Source organism: Rhamphochromis longiceps, linkage group LG22 (genome assembly GCF_057381845.1).
Source record: "Rhamphochromis longiceps isolate RC_006_pf linkage group LG22, R_longiceps_female_GT1.1, whole genome shotgun sequence".
Taxonomy (NCBI): Eukaryota; Metazoa; Chordata; class Actinopteri; order Cichliformes; family Cichlidae; genus Rhamphochromis; species Rhamphochromis longiceps.
Genome location: NC_140577.1, coordinates 26,298,191 through 26,309,563, shown reverse-complemented (window position 1 = coordinate 26,309,563; position 11,373 = coordinate 26,298,191). Strand labels below are relative to the sequence as shown.

Below are 11,373 nucleotides of genomic sequence, written 5' to 3'. Positions count from 1 at the left end.
GTGTATTCCGACATGGCTGGTCTTTTTGTTGACAATAGAAATTAGGGCGCCAAGATATGTGATCATCGGCAGCCCAAGAAGTAAAAATTATGCTTCCGAAATCTCTTGATGGCGATTCCGCAAGAGAAGTGGAGACCCCACCTCTCCTGTGCCAAGCATGGCAGAAGCCCTTTTTACCATGTACGCCGGACATCCTGCAACCTGACCAGAGGTAACCTGTTCTTCACTCAGGGTTCATGATGTATAAACCTCAAGTCGGCACAGAAAAGTTTCACAATATTTTGTATAACTAAATAAGGCAAATCAACCCTTTATCTTTCATTTATATATTTATATAGTCAACGGGAATAAAAACTTGACCGTATTTGGCTATTTAGTTTTGGACACCGAAAAGCATGATGGGTAAAGAGGGCGGGGCAATTGACATTGAATGCTGCCATTGGATGCTACATGCACTCGAATTAATGTTGCATTCAGGCAATGTGGGAAAGTCGATTACATGGTTACAATCGTAATCGTGAGATTCTGTGAGATTCTTTAAGATCGATTACAGAATCTTGATAGTTTTTCGACCTCTCCCTGAGCCTTACATAGATTACCGAATTTAATTGAAAAATAAAACTTTGTTATATTTAATTTTATTATATACTGTTTACGCTGAATTAAAAGTGAATTACACATCAATAGAAAGATCATAATACTGTGGTGTGTGTGTGCGGTGTTCGTGTTCTCTGTTGCTCAGATTCCCAGGCGCAACTTGAGGACATTTACTAAGTTATCTGAATAGTAGCATATACGATCATATACATTTAAGTATTGCAATGATCTTTTATGATGTTCTCATAGCTGAAGAAAATCAGTAATATTCTAAAGCTAACCTAGTGTAATACAGGTCCTAATTCTTGGTTTGGATCGGCCTCACCAACAACATTTGTCCAAATTTTTACCTAACTACCATAAATCAATCAAATCCAGGCAACGATTATGTTTCTTAAATCTGTCAGAAGAGGGCGCCAAATCTTTGTTAAGAAGACCATCCAGTCCAAACAATATTCAACGTACATCTATTTATTCATTTAATAACCAATATCCCTTATACATAACATAAAAATAAATAACATTTATTCAGTAATACTGTGGAACATGACCATCGGGGGATCAGAAGCTGTACTGTTGATGTTACATGGTAGAGAAACCCTACCTGTGATTATTTTGATCAGTTCACTGGATATGACACTATTAATTACATGGGTGATTTGTTTCTTTTTTCTTTCTTTTTTTAAATGTTCTTATTTGTTTTCTTTCTAAGACTGATGAGAGATAATTGGTATCAATAGCTGCTTTTCCACAACAGGAACAACAGTGACTATGACCTTTGGATGGACTCGCTATGCTGTCAAAGTAAGGAAAAGGGAAGAATTATTTGACCGACCAAAAAGTCCATACACAGAGGCATGTAAAAAGCTTTGGTAGTACTTTTCAAAGTTTCAGTGGGCTACAAGGGGGTCGGGCTTTTAGAGCAGGACATTTCTGATTGGTTAAATAGAATATTTGGAGCATATCATGCTGTTAATCACCTCTGGCTCCTCTTGGCAATAGATGTTTGTTTATTATGTTCCACGGAAATAGTTGGTTACAGATTCTAAAGCCCAGTTTGAGGGACGAGAGAGAGAAAGCAGCAGTGGTTAAGTCAGTTAGAAGAAAAAGTGTATACTGGAGAAAAAAAAGGTTATTTTCTTTTTACCTTTTCTTTCTACAGGTGTTAAAATCTAAAGCACAGATATACACATTCTCTGTGGTCAGTAAAGAGATTGAACTGCCATGCTGTTAGCTCAAAAAGGTACTCTTTATATTGTATTCCAAAAAGCTGCTCACAAACTAAAATATAAAAATGTTAGGTTTTGGCTTGATTGACCAAAAAATAGTTCCAGAACGATAACTCCACTTACATATACAAACTGAAACATTTACATATTGGTGAACTTTATGAAGCTAAATTATTGGGCCAGAATTGAATAATGATCTTTTACTATTTATGTTCCTATATAGAAAAATTAAACAGAATTTTGGTGATATGTTTAAAACATAAAAATAATTTGTGGAAAGTAAACAGGAGTTAAACAGCACAGCCAAGGGTATGCACAGTTTGTAAAGCAAGACAAACTAGTAACACAGGTTTTGATAAACTGAATAGAGCTACCGTTTTCCTTTTTGCATTAAAAAAGATGCTAGAATAGCTTTGGATTTCGGTTTATTATATCATACAAATAATGCTGAAGCTGAATCCAAGTGTAATATAGTAAAAAGTGATACTAAACCAATAAACTAGTGATGCTTAAGGAACGATAGGAAGTATATTTTTTACAGCAAAGCTACATTTAAATCATACGTTCAACAAAACTGGCAGAATGAAATATATCTATTTGAAGATAGAATAATTAAAGATTATTTGTCTACATGTGTATCCCCTGGAACACGTTAGGTTGGCACCAAAAGTCCAATATTTAAATCATTTTTCGGGGTTTGGAAAAAGTCAAAGACAAAAATTAAGATTTTGTAAACTAAGTGCATGTCTGCTACACGATTCAGCTTAATGTCTTCAAACTATGAAGTCTGTTTGCTCAGAAGTGTTCGCTGCTTGGTGTTTTTGCAGTTCATTTGTTGAAATAAGTCAGATGGAGGCAGTCCTTATCCTAAGCTATGCTAACTGCCTCCTGACTCCAGAACACTAGAAGATAATGTCGCATCAGTCTTGTCATCTCACTGGGAAAGAGAGATTGGAAAGAAAGCAAATAAGAATATTTCCACAAATTGTTTTCAAAGAACACAGAGAGAAGCTAGAGTTGGACTGAAAGTTAGTCATTCACCTTCATTGTAGTAATATTACTACTTACAGTCACTGCAGATGTATTGGTATAGCTTGTAAGATTACAAATAAGATGGAAATGAATCATATTTTTTGTGCTGTTGTTGATTGATGTATATATAAGTTTTCAATTGGTCTTTTTATCCCATAGATTCAATCTTTCAAAATAATACTTCTTCCTGTCTTTCCAGTGTTTTCCTCCCGACTACATGAGTCTGTAGTCGTCAGTAACGCTCACAGCACAGTGCTAACACACAGTATCATACAATACAATGTAACCCTTAGAGGCAAAAGTGAGAAAGGTAGTTGTACAGACTTGTTAGTTTTCATTCAGCACGTTTTCAAGGCTTGCCACCCCAACACTGTATTCCTCACCTATACCAAGAACTCAAAATGATAACATTTGATTGTCAAACAAACACAGACTTTCACCAGGGGAAAAAATGCAGTTTGAATTAGTGCAAAACAATAAATGAAAAACGAAAAGGGATTGCAGAAATGAGTTAGAATACATTCCTTGTCAAATACTAAGCTGCAACCACATGATGTACATTTTATTAACTGGTTCAGACAAATGAAAAAAAAGTGTCAGACTGGTCACATGAATGCTAAGTAAAAACATTAGAATGCATATTTTCTTACTGTTTACAGTGTAGTGTGTGTTGTAGAAGCCCCAGGGAAAGCAAACTGTACGCAACAAGATCCAGGCTTGCAAGCAGCAAATTATTAGCCTCTAGAGCCTTAAAGGAATTCATGATCCTCTTTGTTAAAGGTATTCACTGCAGGTTTTGGAAGTCATGTGTGCAGACACCCAATCATTCTCCATTACAGCTGAATAAAATCTACAGTACATTAGTTAGTTAACAAACAATGTGAGCAAGATTAACTTGCACTTCTTAACTATATATAGGTTGGTAAAAATTCTGCTTTTGAACACTGATAAAAGGGATTTCTTCTGTTATACTTATATAACAGGTCTAAAATACAATAGCCTACTACTGTAGCCCTTAAAAAAAACAAAAAACATTTAATATTCTTTAGGATTTTGCTGAAAAGATACTGATATGTGGGGGCCAAAGAGGCAAACTAGGCTAACTCAGCATGAAGACTGGAAGCAGGAGTGACAGCTATCACAATAGCTAGCGATACTAGCGCCTCTAAAATGCACAGCTTATCTTCCTTGTTGAATCTGTGGTTTAAAAAAGTCTAAATCATTTTTCTTATTAATAATTCAGCAGGGATTCTGGAGAGAGTTTTTGAGTGTCTCCAGCCAGCAAAGAAAAACTAAAGTCACAACAAAGATTTTATCACATTTGTTAGCTAACAAGGGATTTTAGTGACTTTGGGTGTAGGTATATTGCAGCTCCAAACTGTTGTTTTAGAATTATATTTATGTGCGTAAAATCAGCGTGAGAAAATTAATAATGGGAAATTCCTTTGTCACATTTATATAACAGGTCTAAAAACATCATAAAAAACACAATAACAACAGAACACTTACATTAGTGACTTTGGAAAACAGTTGCGTATTAACAACTTAACTGGTTGAGTGCCTCCAGCTGTTGAAGAGTAATAGATAAACTTGGTAACTACAGGTTTTAGTGGCTTTTCAGACATGGTTTAAACAAGAAAGTGCCAGTTTAGGGAACCAGTAGGCAAGTGATACAGGTACAGGAAAAATACACACAAACCCTTTTAGTTGGTGTTCAGAGGGAGGGGTTATAAGTTGTTAATTGCAATTTTGTCTGTTACATTTTTTGACAACTGTAACTGTGTTTTATAAAGCTGTCCAGAACAAAAACAGACAACAAATGCTCCCTTTGTTTGATTCTGTTTTGATCCAGCTACAGAACATTACCAAGGGCCACCACTGTCCCACAGGCCGCACTTTGGCAACCATGAATGTAAACATAAAATTAATTTGCTTAAACATGTTACTACTCTCAATTCTTTATGCTAAGCTAAGCTGGAGCTTTTCTCTAATTCTCTAAGCACTTTTAAGGCCCTACAAAGAATTTTATCAGGTTCATTTGTACAGCAAAAAGAAAATGAAAGCAAAAAAGGCAGAAAATGCAGCTAAATTCTTTGTCATGGTTTCATGACATGACATTTGTTGGGCTGATGGCCCGGATAAGCTGAATTAAAGCCAGTTTAGAGGCCTGCAATAAACATATCAAAGCTCATTAGGTTTTGCTGTGCATATCATCTATGTCTATATCAATGGGGCATATTTAGACCTTAAACTTCCTTTTCTCACATTGCCACTTACTGCTATTGTGAATGTTGTATGTTACACTTAGTCTAATTACAATAATCTATGTTTATGTATACACTTTTACTACAAATAATCTCTACTTTTTTACAAAAAAAACCCACATTATTAATCTATTCACAGAATGGTCAAAGGTCAATTTGGCATAAGTGCACACACAGCTTACAGTAGCAGGAGGAGCACATTGATTTAATATGGTGACACTTATTGCAGAGTGCACTGTTCACACTATGAATTAAATAGCTTTCAGTCACCTTTAGCTCTCATCTTTATAGATTTAACTATTATTTACAATGTTACAGCCACTTAAGACTGCAGGCAAAGCATTGCACAAACTTTTGACAAGTAGAAACCCATAATAGTACCATATGAAATGTGGATGATGGCAGACCATAATAGTCCATTTGTACTTTCGTATGCTCAGTAGTCCTTTAGCTCCATTGCTATGAAAAGGAGTACTGGCTACACTTTAAGCAACAACACCTGATCACATTGGCATGCTTTCTTTTTTTTTTCTTGAGCAAGATGAGGCTCAAAACAGCTCGACTCATGCTACATCATATCAAATTAACAATACAATACTTTCCCAACAGGTACACATTGGTATTTACTCTCGCATCCTGATTGAAAATAATCCCAGTGGTCTGAAAAATCAACACAGAAAGGTCACAAAACACAAGGTGAGGAAGTGATGGATGGTGATATCACAGGGTGCTAAGCCTCAGTGATTTGGTTTTGATGATCGGCTGTGAGACAAAGTGAGCTCTTGGTGTGATAGGATAGTGTTGGAACACAAAGACTTCTCAGTCAGCAGTGGCAGCTTTTTTCAGCTGATGGAGGGGCCAACTCTTCATCCTCTGCAGAGTAGAGAACCTTGGCAGTCAGGCCGCTCTTCACGCCATCCCACCCATCACGGGTGACGATCTCCCCCATCTTCATCAGCTCGTAGATGTCCCTGGTCAGCAGCTCAAAGGCCCGGTCCACATTGCTGTTGCACTTGGCTGATGTCTCCACATAGCGAATGCCCAGCTCAGCGGCCAGCTGCTCTGCCTCATCCCTGCTCACCTTCCGGTCCTTGTTGAGATCACTTTTATGGCCGATGAGGATGTAGACCATGTGGTGAGGCAGGATGTGCTCACTCACCTCCTTGTGCCATTCCCTCACATGGTCGAAGGTTTTACGATTGGTGAGATCAAAGACAAGCAGGCCACCTACAGAGTTGCGGTAATATGATGTTGTGATAGACCTGGTGGAAAGACACATTACTGGTGTTAGAAACCAAAGACAAACATCTCTAGACTTATAACTTCTAAATGTCTTGGACAGCTCTATGAACTTGGATGGTTCCTACCAGTTCACTACCCTTATACTGCTGTTTGTAACATCACAATATGAGTTTAATTTTTGTGGTGGAAAATTCATATCACTTGAGGTAAGTCCAAGTCCTCTCTGCCAAAGCAAGTCAAGTCAAACCCTGAGTCAAATCAAGTCTTTGAAGAAAAGGGGTGGCTGTAGCTCAGGAGGTAGAGCAGGTCTTCCAGTCTCCATGTCAAAGTATTGTTGAGCAAGATACTGTACCCAACTTGCCTGATGCGTTTTTCGGTGTGTGAGTGTGTGTAGGTGAATGGGACATGTATAAAAAAGCGCTTTGAGTGCTCAGTTACAATAGAAGAGTAGTCATAGTTCCCATTAATCAGTTTATAGAAAACAAACTTAAATATTATAGCCAAAGTGAAGCTCAAATGTCAAGACAGCGGAAACTAAGATAAGATCAAGTCCCATTTGACACAATCCCAAATCAATTTTCACACTGTTTTCCAAGTCAGTCAAGGAATGTGGTTGCATGCTCTCTTTTAAGTCTTTCAACTGTCTATTTGCAAGCTAACCACTTAAATGACACAAGAATTTCCTTTCAAAGCTGTGTTACTGGTGTTTTACATTAGTAAGACTCATGGAGTTACATCTGTGCTTTAGCTGGCCTTGCCATTCAGATGAAACTACTTATTGAGACAGTGTGCTCAATATGAGGGGAGTTAAATATGTTAAAACTGAAGCATACTTAATAAATTGTGTAAATTGTGTACTTAAGTGAATTGTGTCAGGACCTCATTTATGATGGTAATATATCACTGAATGGCATAATACATAATTTGATAATAAAGTTGGACCTCACCCAACATTTGGGACTTTTTTGTGATCAAAGTCTGTGAAATGTACAGGTCTAATAAATATATTCAAGTCATATTGCTATGGAAGGTCTGTCTCTCTTGGCTTCTTAAAACAATTTCTGTAATTTTATGAAGTCAAAACTTGCAATGCGAATGCTTTTTTTTTAACGTTTCATACATTAATGTGCTTAATTAAATGGAAACTAAACAATGCCATCAAGTGAAATAAAATACAAAAACACAAAGGATCCTTTGGGTCATAACATCTGGTGCATGATACTATTCTATTTATAAAAATATATGCACATACAGACTCTGATCTCTGCATTTGATGCTTTAAAAACCACAGATTCTACAGGCAGATAGGCAGAAGTGAAAGACAAGTGAAGTGAAGCCTGGAGGAAAACACCCTCAGAGGCTTCAAACGGGAAAGCAGATCTAAGAGCTTCTCCAGACACAGGAGTTCTTTAAAGGAAATGGTCCGTGACAGTGGGCATGAAAAGCAGAGCAAGCAACAGGATAGATGAATGAAAACAACAACAAATAGATTTGGATCGGGACTTGTCATCCCCGCGAAGGCCTGGAAATTGTATATGAGGGAATCAAACTGGGGCCTAAATATGAGGAGGCTGCCCATCATCCATGAAAGCATGATGTAAGTCGCCGTGTCCTGTTGTTATACAGGTCAGGACATCGTAATATCTTCTATTGGCCTCCTTTCTCCGCTGTCTAAACTCATTTCATTACATGCTAACGAGAAGGGGAAATGGCCCATATTCAATTTAAAGGGACTGAGAATAGTAGCCAAACACGACATTAAACCGAGGGCTCGCAATTATTTATTTAAAAATCTCTTTGAAGGACTATGGTTGTATACATATTTAGCTCAGATAGATTCTATATAAGATACATTTCACCTCACTATACCTGAATCGTTCCTGGCCAGCCGTATCCCAGAGCTGGAGCTTTATTTTCACCCCGGGTTCGATGTCAAGCGAGCGGGCATAAAAATCTACCCCGACCGTCGGGTCCGCCACATCGCTGTAAATTCCATCCGTGAAACGCTTCAACAGCGAGGACTTGCCCACTGTGGAATCCCCGAGTAGAATGATTCGAAACTGATATTGCCACAAAATATCCATGGCATGACTAGAGGGAAGATACCTGCGGAGTGAGTGTGTGTGAAACAAAGCCCTGCGCGCGGCGTGTTTACATGGAGCCCCAGCTGCTGCTACTGCCTTCTGTTCAGGAAGAGACGCGGAGCACAGAGCGGCCGCAGCAGTCATGTGATAGATTTACCTATGCTCTACTAGTCGAATATCACTCCAATAAACCCGCTACAACCTCATCTGGCCTGTGTATGTTGTAAAAGAATCATATAGGGGGTTTAAAAGCAGCAAAAACAGAACAATATATCTATATGAGGTCCGTCTTGGGCATGTTTTGCACAGAGTTTCCTTAACCACCCCCATTTATTTAATATATCGTCCGCTATTGATATCACAAAACCTAAAACACGCAGTGTGTTGCTGTCCGTGGTTCTGAAGTAGCCTATATTCACTTCCGACGATGGTCTGGATTTACAGCATATTTCTCTAATTGCACACAGTTTATTCTGTGCCGTTGTACTCTGTGAAAAATGCGTGGCTAGTTAAGTGTAAAACCCTATTGCCTGAGTCTCAGTAAACTTCAATAAATACAGCAGGCATTGCTTTAAAAAACAGAAGAAGGAGGAGGAGTGTGATACTACATATCCCACTATTCAACCGGTCCGCGTGAGTAACGCGAGCCAATCAGCGCACCGCTGCCGGACATCAGAGTGAGTATATAAGAACAGCGGGCCTTGCCGCTTTCTCTCTTCCTCCTGCAGTCTTCCATGTGAGCTGAAGTCCCCAAGAAAGAGCTATGGTAAGCTTTATGCTGGTGTTGTCGATTACTAAGGTCATGTGTCCAGGTATTTACATTAATTATGCGCAGCTTTTAAATCCAGTCCACCTTGACACAGAACTCATTATTTTTTTTATAACATTAATATAGCGCTTTTAGCGTAAGTGAGTGAACGACCTTACGTTAGCTTGTATCTACAGCCATAATGCTTGACTAGTTAATACTTTGGGATATGTAGTATAGTCTTGTTTTTATAATCAACACTTCTTGCTGACTTGTCATATAACTGGGAACTCGACAGTAGATATACCTAGGCTTTAGTGACCATGCTAAGGGTTAGCTATAGCTTAGCTTGCTGATAGCTTAGCCTGGACGCTAATGGGTTTGTACCACGTGGCCAGGGGTGGATCTTGAGAAATTTTCTTAGGGTGGCATGGAAATCAGACTAGGTGGTAAAATCAAAGCCATTTATGCTAGGTCATTTTAATAAACATTAGCCTTTAAGGCCTCTGACGTTAATAGCATTGATGTCATTGTAACAAACTTAAACTACCTTTAGAATCAAAATTAGACTAAATGCAGTTTGTTATAAAAGGTGATGGCACAGGCAACTGTTTTCAACATAACTAATCTTTAATCTTCTTTATTTTGTCTCTAGGGTCTATTTGAAATGGCAGTTCAACCTTGCTTCCCAATATGCAGAATGCAGGTGAGTCTTTAAATTAAAACTAGCTGTCCCATCGTGAAAAGGCTCCTATCGAAGCCGTTCATGCTCCCATGTAGCAGTGAACGGTCAAAAGGAAGCCGACATGAAGACTTTCACCGACGGTCGCTGTTCGGTTTTGAAAATGACTGCTACAGCAACATTTAGGGGAAGGACATTGATCAGTGAGTTATCCCAGGATTAAATGCAAACTTTCAAAGAAATGTAAGTGATTTGCCTTGTCTTCCAATAGGTACTGGGTGACACCAAAGGTGCAAGACCAAAACCATCAAATGAGAACACAACATGCAGGTAACTCTTCAAAATAATTCAGACAATCCTGGCTGTGATGACAAACTTGCCCTCACTGATCTAGTCTTGATTGAGACTTATTCTTCCTGAGCCACATTTATTAAAACTTGATGGGATTGACTGACTTTAATCAATGTTTGTTGGGGCAAAACGACTAACCAAATTTTCTTGTTAGGTGAATGGAGATCTGTCATTTGTAAATGAAAACTGCTCATTCAGGTAAGAGTTCACTTTTTTAAAAAAAAAAAATATTAAAAGGCCACTTATGTCCCTGTTCCAGCATGCTATCCTAAGGGTCGGTGCTTGTTTGTAGCTCCATGCTCTCCAAGTGCATGCAAGAAAACAGGGTGGTCTTTGACTGCTGTGGCCACTCTGTGCCATCAGCAGCCACTCAGCTGTCCAACAGACATCTGCTAGAAAAATAGACTAAGCTAACATGCAACTTGTGATCTCACTTTTTTTTTTATTAAATTTTAGGCGTCTATCCGCTTGACCTCTTGGTGTTGCAGAGCTGTAACAAAGTACATTCACATCTGTAATTTACAGGTATGTTGATGCTGAAATTGGTCAGTGGTTATTTTGATCTATGATGACCTTAATACATTGTTGACTTCTGGATGAAGCTTGCGGATATGGGACTGAGATCAGTGCATAATGAGAATGTTTACAAAAAGTTTCTGAATTTGGCTAACCTGAGGTGTTTATTTTTCAGGTATGGTGCTACGTTGGGAGTGACGTGACATTTCCATGAGAGAATTGCTGCCAACTTTCCGGCTAGGCACAAACACTACTGAAGAAAACCAACTTGGATCGGAGCTTTCTTGCAGCTGTGAAATGCATGAATGAGTTGACCTGGCTCTTTAACCTCCTAAGACCTGAACTCTTCCATGGCATGCTTTTTTTTTTTTTTTTTTTTTTAAATGGTCTAAATAAGCCAAAAATGTGAAATCCACATATGTGGACGCCAGGTCCTAAGAGGTTAAGGGCTGAACCTAAGAAAATGAACCCTGTGTGTGTGACAATTGCAGATTGTAATAAAACTGACTTGACTACCTCTGGAAACTTGTCTGTAACATGATCAAAAGAATGGAGACATTGAACTATGCTACAAACCGTTTGTAGCACATTTATTTACATTAAGGCCACAACAGTACTGTGGTGGTAG

At 38.4% G+C, this 11,373-nt stretch overlaps 1 protein-coding gene, 1 long non-coding RNA gene and 4 other non-coding genes across 6 annotated transcripts; 4 read left to right on the top strand and 2 right to left on the bottom strand.

Moving 5' to 3' along the window:
- Positions 1–42: 42 nt before the first annotated feature.
- On the bottom strand, positions 43–175 carry LOC146644218 (U11 spliceosomal RNA). The gene has a single exon (XR_014909467.1). It is a non-coding gene; the product is annotated as a U11 spliceosomal RNA (small nuclear RNA).
- An 882-nt stretch (positions 176–1,057) lies between these two features.
- On the bottom strand, positions 1,058–8,689 carry rab42a (RAB42, member RAS oncogene family a). The gene is made up of 2 exons (XM_085395203.1): positions 8,234–8,689; positions 1,058–6,384 (listed from the first exon to the last, which is right to left on the bottom strand). The coding sequence occupies exons 1-2, from the start codon at positions 8,590–8,592 to the stop codon at positions 5,946–5,948; spliced, it is 798 nt and encodes a 265-aa protein (XP_085251329.1). The 5' UTR covers positions 8,593–8,689; the 3' UTR covers positions 1,058–5,945.
- Positions 8,690–9,124: 435 nt separating this feature from the next.
- Positions 9,125–11,199, top strand: LOC146644213 (uncharacterized). The gene is made up of 6 exons (XR_014909212.1): positions 9,125–9,214; positions 9,852–9,902; positions 10,150–10,208; positions 10,384–10,427; positions 10,686–10,754; positions 10,921–11,199. It is a non-coding gene; the product is annotated as an uncharacterized LOC146644213 (long non-coding RNA).
- On the top strand, positions 9,940–10,077 carry LOC146644216 (small nucleolar RNA SNORA16B/SNORA16A family). Its single transcript, XR_014909454.1, has one exon. It is a non-coding gene; the product is annotated as a small nucleolar RNA SNORA16B/SNORA16A family (small nucleolar RNA).
- On the top strand, positions 10,486–10,616 carry LOC146644215 (small nucleolar RNA SNORA44). The gene has a single exon (XR_014909461.1). It is a non-coding gene; the product is annotated as a small nucleolar RNA SNORA44 (small nucleolar RNA).
- Positions 10,787–10,858, top strand: LOC146644214 (small nucleolar RNA SNORD99). Its single transcript, XR_014909459.1, has one exon. It is a non-coding gene; the product is annotated as a small nucleolar RNA SNORD99 (small nucleolar RNA).
- Positions 11,200–11,373: the final 174 nt, after the last annotated feature.